The following is a 27,471-nucleotide window of genomic DNA, read 5'->3' on the forward strand; positions in this document are numbered from 1 at the left end:
ACACACATGTATTCCGTCTAGTCTCTACTGACCTTCATTCATCTCCTCTCCAGTGCAAACCTCCACCTCTCCAGATTCTATTCCACCTGCTCTCTACTCTCACCACAGATTACAATGTCATCTGCAAACATCATGGTCCATGGAGCCTCCTGCCTGACCTCATCTGTCAACCTTTCCATCACCATTGCAAACAAGAAGGGGCTCAAAGCTGATCCCTGATGTAAGCCTACCTTAACCTTGAAAATATTTGTCACTCCAACTGCACACCTCACCACTGTCTCACTATCCTCATACATGTCCTGCACCACCCTAACATACTTTTCAGCTACGCCTGACTTCCTCATACAGTACCACAGTTCCTCTCTTGGCACCCTATCATATGCCTTCTCTAGATCCACAAAGACACAATGTAGCTCCTTCTGACCTTCTCTGTACTTCTCTACCAACACTCTCAACGCAAAAATTGCATCTGTGGTACTCTTTCTGGGCATGAAACCAAACTGCTGCTCACTGATCTGAACCTCTCGCCTTAGCCTTGCTTCAACATCTCTTTCCAATACCTTCATGGTGTGGCTAATTTAGGCTCATGATCCTGTCTGACACTCTCTTTACATCCAGAACACTTTTCACAAGCTGTTCCTTTAGGATTATCCCTACTCCATTTCTCTTCCTCTCTACACCATGATAGAACAGTTTGAATCCACCTCCAATGTTCCTGGCCTTGCTTCCTTTCCATCTGGTCTACTGGACACACAGAATATCTACTTTCCTTCTCTCCATCATGTCTGCAAGCGCTCTGCCTTTACCAGTCATTGTCCCTATGTTCAGAGTCCCTACTCTAACCTCCACACTCCTGCCTTTCCTTCTCTCTCGCTGCCTTCTAACCCGCCTTCCTCCTCTCCTCTTTGATGGTCTTCGACCTACAGTAGTCCAATTTCCACCGGCACCCTGCTGGTCAACAGCACCGGAGGTGGTCGTTGTTAACCCGGGCCTCGACCGATCCGGTATGGCAATCATATTTGCGATCCGCATGATAGTTTTTGCACAAGTCTTATGCTGGATGCCCTTCCTGACGCAACCCTCACCATTTATCCGGGCTTGGGACCGGCACCAGAAGTACCCAAAGTACACCCTTAATGGCTGGTTTAAAACTACAACTCTTGTGTTTTCTCAATTTTTCAATATAAACACAATTAATTGTCTAGCCCCTCTTAAAACTGAATTCATGCAAGCAGCTACTTTTACCACTTTTTGTCTGTTTTTTTGTCTTCACTCCTGCACATGTAAAACATCAAAACATCATCCACTGAGTCTGGAAGTCTGTTAACATCAGGCTCTATGATCTCAATGGCCATAAATCAGTTTACAGAGCCTTGCCAAATGGCACTTTGCTGTCTCTAAGAAACCGTACAAAGATTTCCAAAGAAGAGAAATTCTGTCAGAACAACAGCTGAATCATCACAGACACTCTGACCAGAACTTGCTTTCAAGGAAAGTAATTTTTTACACAGCAAAAGCAAAAACATCCCTAGGTAAACTATATTCTATATTCAAAACATGCCAAACATCACTTTCTCAAAATCAATCACTTCTTCATTTCTAAACAAAAAGACAGATAAGTTGGAACTGTGGACAAAATTTTACTCTGCTCAAAGTGAAAACACAAAATAATCTAACACAAAGCATTATGTAACAATACATTAATACTAGGAAATGTGACAATTGTCAACAATGGTTATTAGGAATGGGTATCAAAATTTGAGAATTTTTTGGTACCAACCAAATTATTTACTATACTGGCTATTAAAAAAATTCTGTATCATTAAATAGCAGATGTCAATACCCAAGTAGTATCAAGTAAGCTGATAAGTAATAGAAGTGATGTTTATATATATATATATATATATATATATATATATATATATATATATATATATATATATATATATATATATGTATATATACATACACATATACATAAATATATGAACTTAAGTGACATCCCATTCTTAATCCGTAGGGTTTAATATGATGTCAGCCCACTCTTTGCAGCTATAACAGCTTCAACTCTTCTGCGAACTCACGCTTTCCACAAGGTTTAGGAGTGTGTTTATGGAAATTTTTGACCATTCTTCCAAAAGCGCATTTGTGAAGTCAGACACTGATGTTGGACGGGAAGGCCTGTCTTGCAGTATCCGCTGTAATACATCACAAAGGTGCTCTATAGGGTTGAGGTCAGGACCTGATAGGATGCCATCTGTGTAACAAGTTTTGTTGTGAAATTTCCTTGCTGCTAAATATTCAACTGTCAGTGGTATTACAAGACAGTGGAAGCAACTGTGAATGTCAGCAACTCAACCACAAAGTGGTAGGCCATGTAAAATGATAGAGTGGGGGCATAGTGAGCAGAGGTCACCAACTTTCTGTAGAGTCAATCACTACAGACTTCCAAACTTCATGTGGCCTTCAGATTAGCTCAAGAACAGCGTAGAAAGCTTCATGGTTTCCATGGACTCTAGAGCAGTGGAGACGTGTTCTCTGGAGTAACTAATAATGCTTCTCCGTCTGGCAATCTGATGGATGAGTCTGTGTTTGGTGGATGCCAGGAAAACGGTACTTGTATGACTGCATTGTGTCAAGTGTAAAGTTTGGTGGAGGGGGGATTATGGTGTGGGGCTGTTTTTCAGGAGTTGGGCTTGGCCCCTTAGTTCCAGTGAAAGGAACTGTTAATGCTTCAGCAGAGATTTTGGACAATATTATGCTCCCAACTTTGTGGCAATAGTTTGGGGATGGCCCATTCCTGTTCCAACATGACTGCGCACCAGAGCACAAAGCAAGGTCCATAAAGACATGGATGAGCGAGTTTGGTGTGGAAGTACTTGACTGACCTGCACAGAGTCCAGACCTCCACACATCAAAACACTTTGGTGATGAATTAGAGCGGAGACTGCAAACCAGGCCTTCTTGTTCATCAGTGTCTGACCTCACAAATGTGCTTCTGGTGGTCAGAAATTCCCATTAACACACTCCTAAGGCTTGTGGAAAGCCTTCCCAGAAGAGTTGAAGCTGTTATAGCTGTAAAGGATGGGCCAGCATCATATTAAACCCTATGGGTTAAGAATGGGATGTCACTCAAATTCATATGTGTGCAAAGGCAGACGAGCGACATGTACAGTGGGTTGCAAAAGTATTCATACCCCTTGAACTTTTCCATATTTTGTCACATTACAACCACAAACATAAATATATTTCACTGGAATTTAATGTGAAAGACCAACACAAAGTGGTATACAATTGTGAAGTGGAAAGAAAATTATACATGAATCAAAACATTTTTTACAAATAAAAAACTAATAAGTGCGACGTGCAAAAGTATTCAGCCCCCTTTTCCCTGAGTGCAACCAATTGCATTCAGAAGTTGCCTGATGACTGCTAATGACTCAAAAGGGTCCACCTGTGTGTAATCTAATCTCAGTACAAATACAGCTGCTCCGTGACGGCCTCAGATGTTGGTTAAGAGAATATTGGGGAGCAAACAGCATCATGAAGTCCAAAGAACACACCAGACAGGTTAGGAATATGGTTTTGGAGAAGTTTAAAGCAGGCTTAGGTTATAAAAAGATTTCCCAAGCTTTGAACATCTCACGGAGCACTGTTCAATCCATCATCCGGAAATGGAAAGAGTATGGCACCACAGTAAACCTGCCAAGACAAGGCCGTCCACCTAAACTTACAGGCCGAACAAGGAGATCACTGATCAGAGAGGCAGCCAAGAGGCCTATGGTGACTCTGGATGAAATGCAGAGAGCCACAGCTCAGGTGGGGGAAACTGTCCACAGGACAACAATTAGTCGTGCACTACACAAATGTGGTCTTTATGGAAGAGTGGCAAGGAGAAAGCCATTGTTAAAAGAAAACCATAAGAAGTCCCGTTTGCAGTTTGCCAGAAGCCATGTTGAGGACACAGCAAACATGTGGAAGAAGGTGCTTTGGTCAGACGAGACCAAAATAGAACTTTTTGGCCACAATGCAAAACGCTATGCGTGGCGGAGAAATAACACTGCACATCACTCTGAAAACACCATCCCCACTGTCAAATATGGTGGTGGCAGCATCATGCTCTGGGGGTGCTTCTCTTCAGCAGGGACCGGGAAGTTGGTCAAAGTTGATGGGAAGATGGATGGAGCCAAATACAGGGCAATCTTGGAAGAAAACCTGTTGGAGTCAGCAAAAGATTTGAGACTGGGGCGGAGGTTCACCTTCCAGCAGGACAACGACCCTAAACATAAAGCCAGAGCTACAATGGAGTGGTTTAAAAAAAAGAATATTCATGTGTTAGAATGGCCCAGTCAGAGTCCAGACCTAAACCCAATTGAGAATTTGTGGCAAGATCTCAAAACTGCTGTTCACAAACGCTCTCCATCCAATCTGACTGAGCTTGAGCTGTTTTGCAAGGAGGAATGGGCAAGAATTTCAGTCACTAGATGTGCAAAGCTGGTGGAGACATACCCTAAAAGACTTGCAGCTGTAATTGCAGCAAAAGGTGGCTCCACAAAGTATTGACTCAGGGGGGCTGAATACTTTTGCACGTCGCACTTATTAGTTTTTTATTTGTAAAAAATGTTTTGATTCATGTATAATTTTCTTTCCACTTCACAATTGTATACCACTTTGTGTTGGTCTTTCACATTAAATTCCAGTGAAATATATTTATGTTTGTGGTTGTAATGTGACAAAATATGGAAAAGTTCAAGGGGTATGAATACTTTTGCAACCCACTGTATGTATGCATACACATCATACACACACACACACATTATATATATATATATATATATATATATATATATATATATATATATATATATATATATATATCTGGATTTAGTGCAGTGCAATATGTAAAATGATTAATACGAGTTTGGAAGTTTTTACACCATGCAGTATTACTGGTGAACTTTAATTATTTTGTAAAAAATGCTGCCCCACTGCTGAAACACAGAGTTTAATCCACAGGCAGAGCCTTATTTTAGCTACACCCCTGCAACTGACAGTGAATTGAGACTATCCCTGTCCCTCACGACCACATGATGAGCAGTTAGATTGGTTTGAAGGAAATGTGTCCCAAAGAATGAAAATCAGTGTGTAACCTTAAGAAATGTCACTACTGAAGCACTCATTTTGTGCAATTAAGTAAACCTTTTAGTGTTTTAATGAAAAATATTATGATTTTATTTGTGTACAACTGTTTAAGGCTTTGTTCAGTTGTGTACAAAGCTTTGTTTTCTAGGTTGCTATACCATTGCATACCATTTCTATACCATTCTAGGTTGCCTACCATTTTTCAGTTCAAAATGAGATAAAATGGTCACTACTGAAACATTTTTTAAAGCTCTGATTGTTATGTTAGTGAAAAAATTTTAATCATCAGTTTAATCATTTATTTTAATAAAGCAAACAAAATTAAGGTATCAGGTCACTCAAAGCAAAAGGAGTCCAATATAGTTAAAAGTCTGAAATGGATATTCAGCTTTCACTTTGAACCAATTTAGTAGAATTCCACACAACCCATATAAAGTGATTTAAAGGAAATAAATTTTCAAGTCAATTCAGATTTATTTGTATACTGCTTTTTACAAAGGCCGCTGTCACAAATCAGCTTTACAGACATCCTGGTCCAGACATCCTGGTCCTTAAGTAAAATCTCAAGACATTTTATAAGCCTTTTTGTCTTTACTTTATTTAATTTTCTTGCTTTTGAGAGGAAAAGTTGCCTGTCTGTTTCATGAATGATATTCACTAAACGGAGGTAATCAAAATGCTTCATTTCCATCATGGATGTAACATCCCAGCATAATGAAACTGAAATCTTGGCAAGGACATTTGAAAAATTACCTACCTGACTCTTTGAGGTAGTGTTTAACAATAGAGGACACTCCAGAAGGTGTTACATAGTTAAGGCTGCCTTCATCCTTTAACATCATGCCCTCTATTGTGGCTTCAAGCGGTTTTAAAACATCATGCAGTAGAAGTTCTTCATAAAAGCTTGAAAAAAAAAAGCGAGTGAAATTGAGAAAAGTAGGATTTGGAAGAGAAATATAAAACAACAACTTAATATGAATCACTTTCACATCATACATGCATACTTCGCACAGGTGGAAACTGACCCACCTTTTGTGAATTTGGGAATAATATGGTGTAGCAGTGATGTACTGAGCGCCAAGATCAGCTGTGCAAGACATGTTGCTAGGACTTCTGCTTGTAGACATTCTTCCCCCTAGGACACGTATTCAAAAAAAGTTAAAAATGGAGACAAAGTAGTCATAAACATCTGTCTCAATGGAAACAACTGAACGAAACAAAGGATTCTATTCCGAAACAAAGGGTTAATCTCTTTTCACTGGTGCCTGGAAATCTAAGCCTTTACAATATTAAAGGTGAAATAAAACAAAGATCTAATACGCTAGGTATTTACATAAAAAAAAGACGTAAACCATTTTGAACAACACAATTACATTATTAATAATTGTGTGTTCATGAAGGTTATAGCAGAACAAAAGAGGTCTTTTCCTTCCTTGCACTGGCAGAAGTAACAGACGCCATGATAGGCTATGGGAAACGCTTTAAGTGGAATTCCACTAATGTTTCAGAACGTCTGCATAATTAAGTCATTAAGATGTAAATAAAAACAAAGCTGTTCCAGAGAAACTTAACAAATCAGTGGTGGTGATGGGAACCAGACATCTGAAGAGTTCAATGCCTTTAAAAGCTCCCTCACAGAAAGTTACTACATGAAATGGCCATGAATATGCTGCTTGATGTCTGAGACAGTTTTACAATCATTTTGAGACAAGCTATTGGGCAAAGAAAATAGGTTCTCATATTTACCACTATTGTACCACTAACAACATTACACATAAAAACTCACAGGCACATTCACTGGTCGTTTTTGGATAGTAAATAAAAAGACATGTGACCCCTGGTTGCTACTACCACCACTGTTAAATAAATCTTAGTTGTAAATTGATTGATGTGAAATGTTCCGTTCTAGAGAAAATTACCAAGTCAGAATTGTTAACGGCAGTGGTGATAGGAACCAGATGTCTGAAGTGTTTAATGCTTCTAAAAGCTACATCACCAAAAAGTTATTCTATGAAGTGGTTGTGAATATGCTGCCTGATGTCCAAGACACTGTTCTATGATACACTATATTGCCAAAAGTATTCACTACCCAGGTGTTCCAATCACTTCCATGGCCTCGGGTGTATAAAACCAAGCACCTAGGCCTGCAGACTGCTTCTTTAAACATTTGTGAAAGAACATTTGTGGGTCGCTGTCAGGAGCTCAGTGAATTCCTGCGTGGTACTGTGATAGGATGTCACCTGTGCGAAAAGTCCAGTCGTGAAATTTCCTCACTACTAAATATTCCATAGTCAACTGTCAGTGGTATTATAACACAGTGGATGTGATTGGGAATGACAGCAACTCAGCCACAAAGTGGTGGGCCATGTAAAATGATAGAGTGGGGGCATAGTGCGCAGAGGTCGCCAACTTTCTGCAGAATCAATCACTACAGACCTCCAAACTTCATGTGGCCTTCAGATTAGCTCAAGAACAACATAGAGATCTTCATGGTTACCATGGCCAAGTAGCTACATCCAAGCCTTACATCACCAAGGGTCGAATGCAGTGGTGTAAAGCGCCGCCACTGGACTCTAGAGCAGTGGAGACGTGTTCTCTGGAGTAACTAATCACGCTTCTCCGTCTGGCAATCTGATGGACGAGTCTGGTTTGCCGGTTGCCAGGAGAACGGTACTTGTATGACTGCACTGTACCAAGTGTAAAGTTTGGTGGACGGGGGATTCTGGTGTGGGGTTGTTTTTCAGGAGTTGGGCACAGCCCCTTAATTCCAATGAAAGGAACTGTTAATGCTTTAGCAGACCAAGAGATTTTGAACAATTTCATACTCCCAACTTTGTGGGAACAGTTTTGGGGGTGGCCCCTTCCTGTTCCAACATGACTGCACACCAGTGCACAAAACAAGGTTCATAAAGACATGGATGAGCAAATTTGTTGTGGAAGAACTTGACTGGCCTGCATAGAGTCCTGACCCCAACCCGACAGAACACCTTTGGGATGAATCAGAGCGGAGACTGCGAGCCAGGACTTCTCGTCCAACATCAGTGTCTGACCTCACAAATGCGCTTCGGGAAGAATGGTCAAAAATTCCCATAAACACACTCCTAAACCATGTGGAAAGCCTTCCCAGAAGAGATGAAGCTGTTATAGCTGCAAAGGATGGGCTGACATCATATTAAACCCTATGGATTAAGAATGGGATGTCACTCAAGTTCATGTGTGTGTGAAGCCAGATGAGAGAATACGTTCAGCAATATAGTGTAGTTTTGAGATAAACTTTTGAGCTACATTGTACCTTTCAAAAGCAATTAATGGTGGAGAAACACATGCAGGGTATTGTATGGGAAAGTGGGCCCCTATAAAGCTTTTTGCTTCTAGATTTACCACTTTTTTACCATTATCAACATTACAAACAAACACCTAAGAGACACGCGTAGGTTCACTGGTTTTGGTTCAGGATGGTAAATAATGGCTGGCTATATGTGTTTACACATTGCAAATCCAGGTTCCCATCACCACCACTGTAAAAACCTCAGTAAGTTTCTCTACAGTGAACCAATTCACATAAATCGATTCTACATGATTAGATTACATCTCGATGACTGAACTATGACAGAGCAGCCTTGTTAGTGAAGTCAGAGATGCAAAAGTTTGAGTGATTACGCAGTAACGCTCTAGGAGACGTAGCGTATTCTAGTAATATAAAGGTGATAATTTAATGTAACGGTAAGATAAGCTTAATAAATACGTTTCTTTCATCACAACATTCAATATAGTCAAACTCAACACTGCATCATTAAGGACAGACCGTTGACTGGTTGACCTCAGCCATAAGCATAAACAATTCACTTCGCCGACTTACTCATTGGTTTAGCTCATCTTGTAAATAACAGTTATTTTATCGAGTTACAGCTTTATTATCAAACGCCTGCGTGGAGCATGCAGTCATTTTCTCTCCGTTTCATTTCTGCAGCCTTAACACACCGAAGACACTGAGCAGAGTGAAAGCTAAGCTAACCTGTGCCCCTGGACTTCTCCCAGACCACTATTTTAACTTTGTCTGACAGCTCCCGCCGAAGCAGACAGGCACACAAGCTGCCTGTAAGTCCAGCCCCAACTATAAGCACCCGAGACATTCGGAAAAAAAGAAAGTGAATAGTTAAAAATTAGTATTATGCGAAACTCCTCCGCTGTTGCGACCGTAGCAGTTCCTCTGAACTCAGCGCGGCCCCTTTAAGAGTCAGGAAAGCGTCTCAGCTGTTGGCCAACCAAACCTCTCTCTGCGTTTACCGGAGACACCTCTGAAACCAGCATATAAAACAGAGCTACGGACATCATTTTACATAATTATGTCATTTTACATCATCATAAAACATAAACATAAAAAAATAACATAGCACAGAACTAGATTTTAAACGGATTTTATTTATTTATTTATTTGACATATATCATGTTCTTCACGACTGTGAATGCCTTACATCATTTAGTCACATTTAAATATAGTAAGAAGTCTGAAACTGTTGCCAAAACATTTTAAAATGGGCGAAACTAGCAGCACCGCTTGATAGGATTCGGTGGGCGTGCTCCATCACGTGCTCATCATCATAATAACCACCGTTGAAAGTGGTGTGATCACATCTTTATTACCCCCTCCTGTTTTCATTACCCCACTCCTTTCTCCCGGTATTTGTGTCCTCCCACTGCTTCGGCTGTGAACAGCTGTGGGCGAGACGGGCGAGTGACATAACGTGCCACAGGCTCGGAGGACTTTTTCTTGCTAAGCGGGTTGTCAACGGCAGGCGAACGTGAGTGCAGTGCTCCTTCAACTGTTTTGCTCTTTGTTTCACAGTTTAAGTTGTTTCAGGTTAAATGTCAGAAACACGATCTATACTTGTACTCTAGCCGGATAATCAGAGAATGAGGTCTGAATTAAGGTCCGTGGCTGTTAGCTTAGCACTACTGGGTGATAAGTTAGTGTAGCTTCAGCGCTATAAGGTTATTAACTTTAAAATGAGGGCAGTGAAGTCTAATTCACTGTAACTGTTAATTTGATGTTAGTGAAACTAATCACATTTAACTATGTCATTCGATAACATTAAACTACGACAGATCGTGGAGAACTGAACTGAGAACGCTTCACCAACTTGTATATAACCTAGCAGTTAGGTAAGGTTAGGTTAGTTACTGCTTTCCGAATATAAACCTTTAATTGTCCACCTGCAGTTCAGACTGGCTAACCTAGCGTTTGCTGTTTTCTGATTTTAAAACTCTACCCTGTGGTTCTGCGAGTGCTGTATTGGGTTTAATTAATTATTTTTGACTCTGCAACTTCCGTAAACGTTCACCTGATCAAATGACTATAACCTGTTTTCAAAGATTGTCCTACGTTGTCGAAAAGTTCCGTAGTGCATGTTTAAAAGTAGCTCCCTACATAAATCTGTATGGAGGATAATTTGATAGCCTTAGTCATCTTATCAGAAAATGCTGCCATGATTAAAACAATAGCTAGGACATTTTGATGACCTAAACCAGCTTATTAGAGAACGGTACCAGCAATAAAAGCACAGATAGTGTATTTAGATAGCCTGATTCACTTTATCAGAAAATGCACGCTGCACTCAAAAAATAAATTGTAGGAACTGAAGTCTTGAAATTTTGCTACACATTTCTATTCAGTCAAATAGAGTAGAGTCAGTATTCACAGACTTTGTTACCTCAGCATAGAGAAAGAAATTCTCTTCAGATCAATATAAAGAGTCATTCACTTAAATGTACTTTTTTTACTCATTTCTTTTCCATTTTATGAAAAAACAGTTGCAGGTACAAGTCTGTCAAACAAGCCAGTTATTTCATTTTTTTCTGAGTGTGTATTAATAATATAGCTAGGATCTTTTGATAGCCTAAATCAACTTATCAGAAAATGCTAACTGGCACTAAAACCTAGGTAGGATACTGTGTTAGCCTAAATCCCATGTTCAGTGAGCAAGCAAGGCTAAATTAACATTAAAAACACAATCAATGTTTCATTAAAAACTAAGTTACTATGCTATACTGGTGATGCGTATGCGTAGTAGAACAAGTTATGTTTGACCTGGGGACCAAATGGGAATGAACAAAATGCCATTGCAAGTATGTGTTTTAACCATCTCCACTGGCTTCATTTGATACCTCATGGAGAAATATGTACAGACGTAGGCTGTTGATTAAAAAATACATTTGGTTTCAGGGATGCATATGTGCTCTGTTTTCATGACCACTGTTTCCTAAACAGTTCACACAGATGATGTGGCTGCTGATATTTTTGGGGCTGCTTGCACCTGGACTGGTCCATGGCAGGCTGTTCAAGGAGAAAGGGCTGGACCCTGAAGTTAATATGAACATAGTAAGTAGAGTGAATATTGTCAGTGTGACACACTCCAGATGTTTACAGACTACTGTCAAGTTTTAGTCTTTTTATAATCTACGGTTATTGATCTCACATTTAACTCAATATGCTGTGGGCATCACCAAGTCTTTAAAGTAGGCATGTCTCAACATTTATGTGACATGCTGTGAACTTTGCACTTTTAGGTTATGTGGAATATTATTTTCACTTCCTATTTTTGCATGTGATCTCCAAGGAAGTGGACTTTCTCATGAGCTCTAAATATATCTTAGGCCACCTTTTGTTCATTGCCTCATTGATCTAGGCTTTAGATTATGCAACAGCCCTGAAAAAGACAAAGATGCTCTCTGTTAGCATTAGAACTGTTATCATGCTGTGTGTGTGATCTACCAGCTTTACAAGACAGTGTGAGTGCCTGTCAGAACTACAAGCTTACTCTTCAAAAGAGGATCAGTACAGTGTTATCTTCAGTGGATAGACTGTATCTTTTGAACTTATTTCTTTGTGCCTCTGTATGTATGTGATTTGTATTTGAAGGAGAATTCCACCAGTGTTTGAGATGTAACCAAAGTTCGTTCAGAGTGTTTTGATGTGAAATGGTTCAATGAAGAGAAACCTGGGGCCACACAAATGTAGCCTTTTCATTTAATATCCAAAGCCACCAGTGATCCTTTTATATCTCACTTTAATTATGGTGAAAAATGAGATTTTCTTTAATAACCTTCTGTAAGAAGGACTGTAGAGGAATTAAACTTCTCAGTCATCCGGTTCTTGTCACCACCACAGTGAACTTAGTAAGTCTAGAAAAGATATATGTCAATCCACTCTTAATAACGTTGTTTACGCATTAAACATTGAATTATGCAGAAGTTCTGTGCAGAATTATGCAGAAGAAGAAATCTGTGAAATTCTCCTTTAATAGAGAATGCCGCACAGGATAGTATATATATTTCATTAGTGTGTATATTTCATTTACACACTGTGGTACACTGTATGTTTAAACATGGTCTAGCAAACTAGCAAAGTATTGTTCTGCTTCTGAAACCACTGTGTAACCCACCGTCAGTGTTTAAATATTTGCACAGTTCAGCAATCAATTTATATGTAATCAGGGAAACCAAATTAGATAAGGCTGTTGGCTTATATATCAAAGGGCTTCTCAGTAACAGAAAGAGGCCAGCTGCATTACAATATCCTAAACTGTGAATTTTGTCAAGGTCATTGTTCCTGCTTTCAGGGTAGCTCAAGTGCTGAAGATGTGGTTTTTCTTCTCAGCATGGCCATTTTTCATGCTTAGGATTAGAAAGAGGCAGTGAGGGACAGAGAGAGGGAGAACAGTGCATCGCTTCCCCTGTCCTAAACCTCTTTAATATGATGTTGAGCCAGCAGTGAGTTTATCCTTAAGTGGCCTGATGGAGAGTGTGCAGACTGCAGGCCTCGGGGGGAGTGGGAAATTGCGGTGCCTTTAATTATGCATGAGGAGATTGCATGGCAGGCCTGGAACCAACACGCTCACACAATTTCTTTGAAGTTCCAGCTTAGAATGTATTTCATATCTAGAGAAGGGGGAAAGGTTGACTCCAGACAACAGAAATCATTGTGTTCCCAAAGTCACAAATTGCTAATCTTTTTTGTGCAGACGTTACCATCATAATGTTTTCTGTCCATGGTGAATCTTGTCTTGTTCTGTTGTGCTATTGTGCAGTCTACTGTTATTAGCCACAGAAGTGTAGACCTGTCATGATTACTTGATTTGAAAAAATAATTGAAACTTATTTTCTTGACGAATTAGCTTAGCGATTTGCATCTCATTTTCACTCACACATTGTACATCTATAAATGAGCAATGAGCCCTTCAGACATCTGGTTCCTATCATCTTCACTGTGAACAGTACTTTCTCTTGAATGGAGCATTTCACATCAAACCACTCTTTAATTAACATTTTGTAAAATTGGTGGAATTCCCATTTCAATAGAATTTGGTAAAATTCTGATAATGCATGATTTTAAATTCTACTGCTTGTCTTTCTTACAGTAAGAAACAGTTGCTGACAGACTCATTTTTATGCGTTCTCTTTTGCTTGGCATATTTTCAAGTAAATTATTTTTAATAGTTTTTAAATGACTCTGCATAGTGTGTTATTGTTTAATTAGCCAGTATTTATTGTTTGGCCTTAAAAAACAGATTACTTGATTAATTGTCAAAATAACGGGTAGATTACTTTATTATCAATGTGGTAGTGACAGCCCTGCATATGTATATTAGGAGTGATGCAGTTCACTAAATGGAGTAGTACATCTCTCAAATTGTGTAGCACTTTCAACAGTTTCAGCATGATGAATCAAATTATCTATGAAAAATTAATTTGTCTCAATTTAAAATCATTCATCTCAAGTGAAACACTGTAGTCTGTTTGAGTCAGTGATGTCCAGGCCTGCCACCTCAGAGCACATGTGATGTTTATTTTCGCAGAAAGGACGGTCTTATCACTCGTGGTTTAAAGGTCATTAATGTGTGGTAATTTACACAGTGTTATGTGCTGTGTTTTATTGCTCTGTTACATCATTTGTAATTCTGATTCTGTACGGCTTTTAGTACATGACTGTTAATTTTCTCAACCATCTATTTACACTGTAGCCTATGTGCTAATTTGTCTGTCTACATACTCATTATTTTACTGTTTCATTTTTTAAAGTAGTGTTTTACATGTGTGGGCTTGTTGAGATAAAGTGGGCAACTGAGATAAAGAGCAGTGTAGTGCACAAGGTCGCTGTTAGCACTGCTTACACGCCTGGGTGACAAACTTGTTTATTCTTTGTAACTATAGGGTAATAACAGTATCATTATTCATACCACTTAAGACAGAAAGCAGTACATTTTGAACTGTTTCAGTATCCTTTTTATTTTTTTTTTGTACAGACATACAAACATGCTGTTTCCATTAGTATTGTGCTGATTTGTCAAACTATATATACTGCCTTGGACTTTGCTCCTATTTGCATTGCTGTGTCTATGTGTAACAGAGTGAGCTCATCAGGCACTGGGGTTATCCAGCAGAAGAATTTGAGGTGGTCACGCAAGACGGTTACATCTTGAGCGTCAACAGAATCCCACATGGCATCAAAAACAAGGCCTGGCAAGGTGAGAGTGGAGGAAAGATACAGTAATAAGCAGGGCTGTCAGCTAGGATCAGAAATCAAATTTGAGTTTTCTCTTTGTTTGTTTGTCAAATATTTTAATGTATTTATAGCTTTAAATAAAGCAAATAAGTAGGATACTTACAGAAACTGCCTAAAAGTCAGTATTACATCTTGTAAACCTATAAGGGGTGCATTGTCAGGCTCCCCCACAGATCATGTCAAGCATCAGCACAAATTAGCCAGTAGCTTCAGAAGTCCACTGCATTTAAAGCAGTGATTTCTAAAACGAGTTAAAAAATGTAGATGCTCCTGATCAAATGATAGACCTCTACACAGAACACTTTAATGTGTGCACAGTTTAATGCAAAACTCTTTTTTAAAATTATTATTTATTTATATTTACTGGAATGTAACAGTAATTGGGAAAAATAAAAATAAATCTAAAGTGTGGATTGTGCAATGGCTATGGCACATTTTGCATTTATGTTTATTTTTATCCCAATATATTAAATTAAACCAAATCAATAAAAATATCTGAATTTCCAAAAAAAAAACCCACATTATTAAACCCAGAGCACAATGACACACTGTTCTTGATCTGCATTTGACTTTCTACTGTTCCAGAATAAGACCTGAGAAACAAAAAGTAAGTGGTGGGGAACATGTTAGAACAGTATGGATGTGGGAAAACATTCTAGCACATTTTAAATTGGAGAGATCATCATTGAACAGTATGCATGGAGGAGGACATTCTAGAACAATGTGAATGGTTGAGGACATTCTAGAACCATATGAAGGGAGGCAGAAAATTCTTGAACAGTGTGCATAGATGAGGTCATTCTAGAACAGTGTGAATGGAGAGGGACATTCTTGAACAGTATGAGTTAATAGAGCATTCAAGAACAGAATGAACTGGAGTTGATTGAATGGCACACCAACCTAACCTTTGGGCTTGTAGGTGTTTGTTGGAGAACACTGGAATCTGCTCTGGCCTTTAGGACAGACTTGATCAGACCTCAGCATGAATATTTTAACATGTGAGCTACACTGCTCTGAGGTAGTCAGTGGAAAAGAGGAATGTCTTAGTCCTAGAAGAAGAAGCTTCAGTGTTTCTCACACTTGCACACTGTGGCAAGGGTTATACTTACATGCTTCCTCTGTAAAAGCGCAGAGGTTGCAACATAAAAGAGACATCATGTTGTCACATTCTCATCCATCCTCCCTGTTGAAACAGTTATACCCCCGTGACGAAAAATAGAGAAGGGTTTTTGCATTAGTCACCCTTGTGTGTGCAGGGGAGGACTTCTTCTGCTATTATAAAACCAATGTCGAGCATGAGTTCCAGCCCACGCCTGACCTTGGTTTTAAGGGACCTTTTTTTAGTTCTGTAAATTTTAACCACACATTCCACCTCTGTATTGCGTATAGATGATTTACTACATGATAGAATTTTTTTCAGATTTAGACCTCTTTGTGGAAATACCGGATTTTGGCTGATGGTTAATGTTCAGGCACTTCCACACTGACCAAAAGTAATGCACTGAATTTATTTGATTTAGACATGTACATAATTTCAGCAGTAATAATATACATCATCATCGTCATTCACCGCTTAATCCAGATAGGGTCGCGGTAGCAGTTGGGGGAGCAGAGAATCCCATATGATCCTGTCCCCTGCAACTTCCTCCAGCTCATTCCCAGGGACCCCAAGCTGCTCCCAGGCCAACTTGGAGATGTAATCCCTCCAGTGGGTCCTAGGACGACCCTGCGGCCTTATCCTGGTAGGCCGTGCCTGGTAAACCCCCACTGGCAGACGTCCAGGGGGCATCCGAATCAGATGCCGAACCACCTCAGCTGGCTCCTCTCAATGCGGTGGAGTAGTGGTTCTACTCCGGGCTCCTCCCAGATGGCCGAGCGCCTCACTCTATTAAATAGTTTGTACCCCACCACCCTGCGAAGAAAACTAATTTCCACCGCTTTTGTTCGTGTTCTCATTCTTTTGGTCATTACCTACAGCTCATGACCATAGGTGAGGGTCAGGATGTAGACCAACCGGTAAACAGATAGCTTTGCCTTATGGCTCAGCTCCCTCTTCACCACTACAGTCCGGTACAGTGACCGCATTATTGCTGCCGCCTGTCCCAGCCTGCGGCCGATCTCACAATCCCTCTTCCCATCACTCGTGAGGAAGACCCCGAGATACTTAAACTCCTCCACCTGGGGCAAGTTCTTTCCCCTTACCTGGAGTGGCCATGCCATCCTTTTCTGGGCTAAGATCATGGACTCAGATTTGGAGGTGCTGATCCGCATACCAACCGCTTCACACTCAGCTACAAACCGTTCCAGTGAGCGCTGGAGGTACCATGTGAATCAGCCAAAAGAACAACATTGTCTGCAAACAGCAGAGATGCCACCCTCCAGCCTCCACACATAATGCCCTCCTGACCTTGGCTATGTCTTGACACCCTGTCCATGAATATCACAAACAGGAGTGGAGACAAGGCACCCTGCCGGAGCCCAACGCCTATACTGAAAGGGTCCGACTTAATGCTGATTATACAAACACAGCTCTCACTCTGGGAGTACAGAGATCGAATGGCCCAGAGTAGTAGCCCCGGTACCCCATACTCCCGGAGGACCTCCCAAAAGATATCTCGGGAACCCAGTCCTAAGCCTTCTCCAAATCCACAAAACACATGTAGACTGTAATAATATACAGTGGCTGCAAAACGTATTGAGACACTTTAATCATTTAGTCTTTGATAAACTTTAATGATGTTCTTTAGGTTAATTCAAAGGTTTAACATAATGATATTTATTGTAGCAAACATTTTTCAGCTCATTAGACTGATGGTAGACTTTTTGTGTTGTGAAAGCCTGGAGAAGAATTCCAGCTAGACTGCCATAAGGTTACTGTAAAGTACAGAGATCAAAACATGAAAGTCTGTTTTTCTTACAGATGTGTCAGTGAGCTTGTGCTCACTAGTGGGATTTTGAAGTGTATAACAGCATTTTAGATATAGATCTTTAAATATATAAACATACACAAAAACATTGTACATATCAGCATCAGCACAGAATTCTCATAAGCATCTCTCCCAAAACCGCATCACAGTTATGAAATCCCCTGATTGCAGTTATTTGAGCTGACCATGGTTACTTTCCACATTTGTTAGCTCTCATTATCATGTATTTTTGAAGCAGCAAACACAATGAAACGGATGTGCTTTTGTTCATTGGGTTGAGTGAGATATGTGTAAACAAAAGAAAACAGAAAATGCATTGTGGGTCTTATTAAAACAACAAAAGTGGTACTACAGCATCCTTAGAAGGCAGTGGTGGATAATGCGTCTTTATCTGATGTTATCCTTAGAAGTCAGCAGTGAGTAAGGTTTGTTTATTTGATGGTTGATAACACATTTAAAAAGCAGTGGTGAGTAGTCTTTGTTTATTTGTTGGTTGATAACACATTTAAAAAGCAGTGGTGAGTAGTCTTTGTTTATTTGATGGTTGATAACACATTTAAAAAGCAGTGGTGAGTAGTCTTTGTTTATTTGATGGTTGATAACACATTTAAAAAGCAGTGGTGAGTAGTGTTTGTTTGTTTGATGGTTAATAACACATTTAAAAAGCAGTGGTGAGTAGTCTTTGTTTATTTGATGGTTGATAACACATTTAAAAAGCAGTGGTGAGTAGTGTTTGTTTGTTTGATGGTTAATAACACATTTAAAAAGTGGTGAGTAATGCTTGTCTGTCTTATGTTTGCTAGTAACACATTTGGAAGGCAGCGGTGAGTGATTATTTTTTTGAGCTTCAGTCACTCGGGAGCTGCTACATATCGACAGCTACACATTAAGACAGATAATCAGCTACTTCGGGCCTGTACTGCAATAGATATACGCAGTGAACAAAAACACACAAATTGTTAATTGCAACTATTTATATTGCATTTAATAATCAGAACAGACTAAAATTTGATCATCATGACAGACTTGTTACACACAAAAAAGTACAATGTACAACCAATTAAATGCTACTTGGTTTGACATTTTCTAACACAGTGAATCTAATACATTTTTAAGTATGGCACAAATGTCCAAATACATTTTGGGGCTACTGTATATTTATTCATTTTTGGTTATAATTGTGTTGATCTTTTATTCATTTGCAAATGCTTTTTTTCCTGTGCAGCTTAGACTTGTTTACAAACATAAAAAGTGAGCTCCTATGATCATTCTTGATAGCATTATATTTTTTATTGTTTCATTTTTCTGAGTGATGCTGTTGTGATTTTGATTTGATAGTATTTAACGGTTTTCGTTTTCAGTGGAGCTGAATTATGCATTACACACAAGGAGGATATGTTCATTAGTCTAGCTCTGTGTCTACAGTCTAGTAAAATATTGCTTGTGGAAGTGGTACAGTGTTAGCTTCATCATTTATGTCCTCTATATTTCATTAATGAGCAAATTGATTCCTAAAACTCATGTGCATATAGTAATTTCACCGGGGGGAGAGCGCTGGAGTGGAAAATCCAATTCAGCAGCTGTATATATCTCTTCTCGCTACACTAACACAGTGTCTCAAGCTATTTACAATGATTTCACTGACACAAATCCCTCTGCTGGAGGATTTCAGGGTCTAGGCTATGAGAATCCCTGACTTTCTCCTTTAATTAGGAAAGATCAAATGAGAAACTATAGGCTATGTATTTCAGTTTATTGGAAATGAGTTTATATAACTGAGAATGAGTAGTAATATTGACTTTAGTTCATCTTTAGTTATGCAGGCAGGGTGTGTGTGTGTGAGAGTTCTGTATATTAGTGAGGCTTGCGGGATTTGTGTCTGTGGGGTAAACCGGCTGGTAACCACTAATAATTAATTCTTATTCATGATAAATAAGTAAAGAGCTCATCAAGCTGTTTGTGTCAGTTGATAGTTTGTGCTGGTTGTCGTGGCGTCGAGTGTATTCAGCGCGATAAGCGTTGAAGCTCAGCAGTGCCACTGGAGACGCATCTCATTTCCTGCTGTCCCATTTCTCCAAGCCACACGGGATATGGTGCAGCATGCCTCAGAGGAACACCACAGCACCTGAACGAACTTACTCTAAAATATCTGTGGAAGAGAGAGGGTTCACTATCATTAGAGTTAGGGTTCTTCATAAAGTAAACACGACCATTAAGGTTACCTCAGGCATATGTGTTTCAAGATGATAGATGTTGAAATTTGACCATATATTTCTGTTCAGTATCATAATGTGCAGTGATCTAATGTAGTGTTGAGGGGTGTAACAATTAAAATACAAATGAGTGGTGTCTTGAAACACTTTTTGAAACAGTTAATGTTAATGTTTCCATTTTCATTTTATTAGAGCATTAAACACTATTTGAAATAAAGGCTATGCTTTATAGTGTCCTATAATGTACAGTACAATACGCTACAGTACTACAGTAGCTGCAAGCTAACATGCTAGTAACAAACAGTACAATTCTATACAATGTGATAGTTACCTATAACGTAATCTGTAATGTAATGTTTGGATCGGCCTGTGATTAGAAGCAAAAATAGTGGGCAAACTCTGGTAGGCACTCTACAGAAATGCTTCAGAGCCAATTTCTCACAGAAAATTAATACTAAACCTAAACCAAAAGGATGTTGAGTGGTGAATCACTGCTTACTTTATTAGTCCAATATTAAATACAGGAAATTGGCATTCTACAGCTCTCAACACAACAGTCAAGGCACATGTGCTTCAGGTTGGTCCATTTCCAGTTTGAGGATTCATTTTGAGTTCAAAATTTCTTTTTAGTATCTTGATTTTTTTTTTTTTTCCCTAAAAGTAGTGATTGCTGCCAAAATTCATCCGTTTGAATCAGCAGTTTTTCACCACTTCCCAATGTGCACTGTGGCTAAATCTTGTGCAACACACTTTCTTTTTCTCCTCTGGGATTAGCAAGCAGTTATGTAAAGTGTAAAACCTCAGCCCCGCTCTCCAGGTTCTAGCTCTAAGTTGGGGTTTGCGGGATAAGGGTGGGGGATGGAGCAGAAAGAATGGCTGGTATGAAGTAAAACAATCCTATCAGCCCGGGCCCTGTTTGTGCTCCCGAGAGGACCAGCTCACATCCTGTTTCTGACGGAGATCAGCGATAAAGCTCCCAAAAAAGAAAACGCAAAATTGCAGTGGGGGGAAACGTGTTTTCAGCCTAAAACTGGTGCAGACACTCCCCCTTCTGGCTGCAGTTGAAATCAGTTGGGCTTGTGCAGCATTATGAGTATATTTCTTCCAGTTGTGCTTAGTCAACTGAAGAGTGTTGTATGTGAACCCTTATCTCAGACTTTTTACCTGTCTTAGCTGTGTGCCTTTTTGAGTCACACTCTAGAATAAGAGCATAATGATGTAGTGGTGTTGAGACTGTTTGAACTCATGTATGTTTTTTTTTTTTTTTTCTTTTCTGATTGATATTTTATTTGCACACAAAGTCAGATTAACAGGGACACTTGCCTTTGGACATACATGGACATGATAAAATAAAGGAAAAAATAATATATATATTTTTTGGTGATTTCTGTTTGTGGTAGTTCCGAAGCCTGTGGTGTTCCTCCAGCATGGTCTTCTGGCTGCTGGGAGTAACTGGGTGACCAACCCCCCCAATACCAGCCTTGGCTTCGTCCTGGCTGATGCAGGCTTTGACGTTTGGCTGGGTAACAGCCGAGGGAACACCTGGTCAAGAAAACATGTTATCCTCACTCCTGATCAAAATCAATACTGGGAGTTTAGGTTAGTTTCCATTTTACTGTCTTTTGGAGTTCATTTTTGTAAGATGACACTTCGGCACCATTGATGCTGGATTACTTTAACCAGGAAACATTTTGTAATGAGTATCTACAAATGAGTTTTGACTGGCTGATTTGTATAGGAAAACCTATAATCTGTATAATTTACCCAGATCATCACAGAATAGAATGAAATTTCATAGCCTGGATATTCATGGCAGTGTTATGTGACCCACAGTGCTGCAATCCTGTCTCCTGAAGCCAATTTGAACAGGACTACTATAACTGATAGAGCTCTGGGTTTAGCAGACTACAGAAGTTCATTATTATTTGTCAGACTGTAAAAAAATAGACTTTGCAGATTTGTGCTGGACAGATATTGACAGTAGTTACGTAAACACATTATCTCCTCTGGTAAAACTAACCTCACTCCAAAAGTAATACAGATTCATTAAGAGAACTTCTTAGCTTTTGCAGCATTATGAGTCCAATTCTTCCAGTTCTGTTCACTCTTACTAGTCAACTGAAGAGTATTTTATGTGAAATTATCTCAAACGTTTCCCTTACTCTGTTTTGTGTCTTTTTGACAGCCATGATGAAATGGCTAAGAAGGACCTTCCAGCAGTGATAAACTTCATCACAAAGACCACAGGACAGGAGAAGATCTTCTATGTTGGCCATTCTCAGGGAACCACTATTGGTAAAGTAGCATGATCTCACTTATGACACTGTGAAGAATATTTGATGATATGCCTAGCCAATGTACAGTACTGTGCAAAAATCAGGGACCGCGCTTCATTTATTTATTTTCCAGACGAAATGGCCATTAACAACAAGGTATTACACAGAAACCTTAACAATTAAATGTAACAGCAAATCTATCAGTATTTAGTGCGTCCTGTTACTGCTTCCATTTTTTAGGAGATTTGCATTAGAAAAAATAATCTATTTCAATGATGTAAGCTTTAAGTACTGTTTATCTGATGCTGACAGTTTTGATAGTCTAAAAGGTCTCAAGTAGTTATGTGTCCCATTTTTTTGCATCTTGTAATAATTTTTTAAACTCCAGTTTTGGAAACTCACTTATTTTCCTTTGAATTTACCCTGTTTATATGTAAATAAATTTTTGTATGTTAAATTTTCTTCTGAAAAGTTATTTACTTGTACTTAATGGCCATTTTGACTGGAATTGTATTCAGGTTGTCCCTGATTTTTGCACAGCCCTGTTTAACTCCTCTGCAGCAGGATAAACTGGCTGGTAAATGCTAGTAATGAGTTCTGATTTGTGTTAAAGTAAAATAAACTGATAATTTAGAGCTTAATATTTAGTTACATATTGTGTTTTTCTTTGCAACAGGTATGCTGTATTTGTAATTATAATGAATTAATTCATTAGAAATTTTTATTTTTATTTTAATGCTATTTAAATATTACAAAACATTGTTACTTCAATACTTGGAGTTGAATGGTTGGGTGAAATGATCAATGCATGACCTGATTTCTTTGTGTTTTTGTAGGCTTTATGGCATTTTCAGCAATGCCACAGCTGGCTAGCAAAATCAAGATGTTTTTCGCTCTGGCCCCTGTAGCCACAGTAACCTTCACAAGCAGTCCAATGACCAAACTGAGCGTCTTCCCAGAACCATTGATTTGGGTGAGAATGAGCAGTTTGACAAATGCACCATAGCATGTACACATAAAGAGCCAGGACATGTCTTGCATTCATCCGTGTCTCGTGAGGCTTGAATTGTAAACATCTACTTGTTTCCTCAATTTTCAGGACCTCTTCGGAAGGAAAGACTTTTTCCCCCAAAATGAACTCATCAAGTTTTTCGCCACAGAATTTTGCTCTAAAAAGCCAATCAGTCTGTTGTGTGGAAACATATTCTTCCTCCTGTGTGGCTTTGATGAGAAGAACCTGAACATGGTATGTTGTTTTATTAGATGTCTTTGTCCAGGCTAGAATATCTTTGAATTCTATTTTATCATTTACCATTTCCAGGGTGAAAAATGTATGTAGGGTGGGCAATATGGCAAAAATGTAATACTGTTCATATATTACACATCACAGGATTTAGATTTCCTGACATTCACTAATAAGTTGAAACAGATGCTGTACACCAGCAAAACGGTGGCAAATTAAAAAACAAAATGCAAGCTTAGAGTCGGTACAAAGATTTGTATTTTCTATCTAATGTAATAAGGAACAAGAAGAAAGTCATCAAGCAAGATAGTAGTATAATGGGATAACTTCCAGTCAGCTACTTGTTCTGGCGCAGGTAATTTGACCTAGCTACCAGTCCAACATAACTAGGAAACAAAGTGGCTAATTAGCCAATGTGGCCCCTTTAGGCTTGTACCACAATTGTTACATTCAAAAAACAAGAAAAGACAATTAAATCAGTAGTAGCATTTACTTATGTCAAAAACTGACACAGAATAAGAATGGCAAACAGCTAATTTATTAATCATGTGTTTTGAACTAAAATCTGCCAATTGCTACAGCTGACCAATGCAGATGTACAGATGACTGAGCTGTAACTGTTATTTATTGTAAAAAATGCCATCATCTACTTATAGCACTCTCCTTCCTGTCTACATCTAACGTCTGTTCCTTTCTCCATTAGACCAGAACGCCTGTGTACACAACACACTGCCCAGCTGGAACATCTGTCCAGAACATGGTGCACTGGTCTCAGGTAACCGCAGCTCACAGCAGCACAGTCTCTTATTCACATTCTGCACCTCAACACCTCGGAAATACGACACATGAATTTCCTAGACACTGAAGAAATGAGTGACGCTTCTAAAAAGAACTCTTGAAGGAGCCCTTGACAGTTGCGTTCGTCAGGCTCAGTAAGATGTCAGTGTGTGAAATTGCAGAGAGCTGCTGCTGCCTGCTGTCATCTGCAGCTCGTGGATGATGCTACCGGCTGCAGGCAGGACGTGCTCGACATCCTTCTCTCCCGCCTGCACCCTGCATGTGTTTCTCGGAGGCAGTGCCCAATTCCTTTGATGTGTTTTTTTTACTAGTTATTTTCACTTTAGCATCTCCTCTCAAATTTCTGCTGGTTGAAGGCTGTGGAGGAGACTTGTCTCCCATGCCACTTGATTGCTGTGACGGTTTTAACTATTTCACCCAGTGATTTAAAAAGATTGTCAGAAATAGTTTTCAGTTTGTCTTGATGGGTTGAAAAATTAATGCGCATGTTGATGTTTGTGGAGATTTTGAGATGTAAATATTTTTCAACTCACTGTTTTGGCAGTTAGAGGAACTGTTGATCACTGTGAAAGCATATAACTTGTGTTGGATCGTTTTAAATACTATAGTACACACTTCTTTTGTACACAGTTCATCAATGCTCATCTAGTATTTCACATATTCGCTGAAGTCCCAGGAAATGCAGTGTAAAATCGTAAAAATGTTACTCTAAATGTGACTCTAAAATTGAGTGTTACAATAAGCATTCAGCAAAGTTTAAATGAAAAAAGGATTACAAACTAACGAAAAAAGGAGACTGACATCTGCCGGTGGTGTTGTTGCTGTGTTCATGGCGTGTTAAAAACAGTGGTCCTCAGTCACCAACCGTTCTTAAGAAGAAATTTGTTCTTGAAACACTGTTTTCATGTAGATTGTGACATTCACCAGTGTTTTCTTAGATAAGAACAGAATCTATGCACACTTAGACATAGACTTTTTATGACCTTTCGTAAGAACAAATTTAAGAAAAAAACATATTGGTGAATGAGACCCATCATGCAGATTTTGGTTCTTACTGTTGGAAATGCATCCAGGAAACGCTGACATAGCCAGATAAATAAATGGATGTGACAACAGGCAGAAATAAGCTTGATAGCTCATTTATGATTGCTCAGTTGTTAGCTTTTCATCTGTAATGTTCTCCCACTTAAACACAGGGAGACTGTAGGAGAATAGAGTTTTGTCAAAACTGTGTGGGCGAGAGAAGCCACATCAGCCTTGTGATTGTTGAGGGTACTGCTTATGTGTGCATGACCCAAGATTAGGATTGGCCAGTTTGCAACAGAGGAGACTCTGGCAAAATTGCACATATATATTATGTGCCCACAAAAACATGCATCTAGGTTCCCTGGTGGCTTTAATGGAAGCATTTGAGAGGCCGAAGTGGCAGGACTGTGCAATTTTCTCCCAACACATTCACTCGATTCACACAATTAAAAGGACCTATATATACTTTAAGAGACTGGGAGTAATTACATGCAGCTCTTCTTGAGGGTTTTAAAACAGTAAATCAGTAAATACAAATCACAATTCCATGCATTGTAAAGAATTAATATATTGAAAGTATTTATGTAAAATTGAATGAAAGTATTTATGTAAAATTCTGTTTAACAGGCTGTGAAAAGTGGGAAACTGATGGCATACAACTATGGAAAAGCTGGAAATATTGTTCATTACAACCAGGTAAAGAAGAGTATGCCATAGATTTGTTCACACATATTAGAGCTTCATAACATATTGTAGCTTAACCTTAAAACTACATTAGCTTTTACATATCTGATATTTAGGGACAAACTTGCAGAAAAAGAAAATGCGAATTGGTTGGTTTTTCCCTTAGCTGCTGTTCTGAAGATGACATACTTGCACCATTTGGTGGGAGATATGAAGTCTTGTTTATTGTGCGCAGCATGTTCAGTAGAAGGATTCAAACTTTTATTAGCTCTTAGTTCAGAGTTTCATTTTCACTACATCAACACTTCTTCTGGAAATCTGTTTTTTATTGCCATTTCTTGCATTTTTTTTATCAGTAAAAATTTCCACATTTCACCTTCTGCATTTCCATTCAGTTATTTTAAGCACAATCAATGTGGATAGAAAACCTTTGATTTATTTATATTTCTGAAACCTGATTTTTTTTTTTTTTTTTTTTTTTAGCAGGTGGTTCTATGGTTCTAGACTTAAAATGTATTTTATGAAGTTTTTCTTTTTAGTGTTGTTAAGTGGTTTTTAGTATTCATGTCATAAAGCTTACTTCTCTTTTCCCCTGCTAGACAACCCCTCCTGAGTACAACGTGAAGGACATGAAGGTGCCCACAGCACTGTGGTCAGGAGGACAGGACACTCTGGCAGACCCACAGGACGTTGCAGTGCTGCTTACACAGATTCCTAACCTGGTGTACCATCACCACATCAAGCACTGGGAGCACTTGGACTTCATCTGGGGTTTGGATGCTCCTCAGGAGATGTACAACAAAATGATCAAACTCATGAGAGAGCACATGTGACTGTTTCCATTTCCTTTTAGCTTTCAGCTTTAAGCAACAGTGCTAAAAAGCTTCCTGACATCTCTCAGGGTTTTAGATGATGATTTCTTTTAACTCTAAAACACCAGCACAAAGGTTTGCATTCCATTCTGTGGGCTGCAAGGAATGTCTTCTTTTTAAGTTTTATTTGACATCTAACACAATATGTTTAGTGATGGTGCTGCTAACATGTAAGCCTTTGTGAATGTACATGTCTTTGACTCTGATGAGTCATTTGTCAGTAAGGTTAATCTCTGTACTTCTTACACCAGCTCTCCACCAGATGGACCTTTCTGAAGATTTTCTTCTACATGCATTTGCTGGATTTTAACCTCTAATTGCAACATAATAATGTGATTTTTTTTTTTTTGTCATTCTGTCATTTGTTTAGCTTGATCTGAGTGCACTGACCAGGACATGCCTTTCTTCTTGGAATCGGTGGATTTAAACCTAATAAACATCCACTGATACATTACAGCTGATAATACGTGAATTGAATTGAATACCATGCTAATTTAAATAATGATTTTATGCAAATTATTGTTGTAAACATCAACTAATTCAAAGTGTGGCAGAAATGCAGAGAAATATGCAAATGAAGCAAAGAAACTCCTATATGCAGTATGTACAAAATATAGTTATCATTATGAATTATTAATTTATTTTAAATGTATTATTGAGCTATTGGGGCAGCACAATGGCGCTCACAGCAAGAACGGCCTGGGTTCGGTTCCCCGGCCAGGTGACCA

At 39.0% G+C, this 27,471-nt stretch overlaps 2 protein-coding genes across 3 annotated transcripts in view; one reads left to right on the forward strand and one right to left on the reverse strand.

The window, feature by feature from the left end:
* The window catches only part of rnls (renalase, FAD-dependent amine oxidase), an 86,722-nt gene extending 77,333 nt beyond the window's left edge, over window positions 1-9,389 (reverse strand). The window contains exons 1-3 of one of the 2 annotated variants that reach the window (XM_017705579.2): window positions 9,158-9,389; window positions 6,172-6,277; window positions 5,900-6,045 (exon numbers count right to left, since the gene is read on the reverse strand). In XM_017705579.2, the coding sequence (XP_017561068.1) occupies window positions 5,900-6,045; window positions 6,172-6,277; window positions 9,158-9,275 (370 nt within the window). In that variant the 5' untranslated portion in view covers window positions 9,276-9,389. The remainder of the gene's footprint in view (window positions 1-5,899; window positions 6,046-6,171; window positions 6,278-9,157) is intronic. The other variant, XM_017705578.2, reaches the window with a different exon arrangement.
* Window positions 9,390-9,748: 359 nt separating this feature from the next.
* On the forward strand, window positions 9,749-27,204 carry lipf (lipase, gastric). Its single transcript, XM_017705580.2, has 10 exons — window positions 9,749-9,944; window positions 11,411-11,521; window positions 14,549-14,666; window positions 21,245-21,443; window positions 22,030-22,139; window positions 22,957-23,093; window positions 23,220-23,366; window positions 24,067-24,138; window positions 25,815-25,883; window positions 26,471-27,204. Exons 2-10 carry the CDS (start codon window positions 11,420-11,422, stop codon window positions 26,702-26,704), a joined length of 1,188 nt encoding a protein of 395 aa, XP_017561069.1. The 5' UTR covers window positions 9,749-9,944; window positions 11,411-11,419; the 3' UTR covers window positions 26,705-27,204.
* Window positions 27,205-27,471: the final 267 nt, after the last annotated feature.

The sequence above is a fragment of the Pygocentrus nattereri genome, chromosome 13 (genome assembly GCF_015220715.1).
Source record: "Pygocentrus nattereri isolate fPygNat1 chromosome 13, fPygNat1.pri, whole genome shotgun sequence".
Lineage (NCBI taxonomy): Eukaryota > Metazoa > Chordata > Actinopteri > Characiformes > Serrasalmidae > Pygocentrus > Pygocentrus nattereri.

Excerpts from the sequence above, each read along its gene's own strand:
- lipf (XM_017705580.2), top strand. The coding sequence starts at position 11,420 with ATGATGTGGCTGCTGATATTTTTGGGGCTGCTTGCACCTGGACTGGTC. Across the intron at positions 11,522-14,548 it reads CTGAAGTTAATATGAACATA|AGTGAGCTCATCAGGCACTG; the intron begins GTAAGTAGAGTG and ends TATGTGTAACAG. Across the intron at positions 21,444-22,029 it reads AATCAATACTGGGAGTTTAG|CCATGATGAAATGGCTAAGA; the intron begins GTTAGTTTCCAT and ends TCTTTTTGACAG.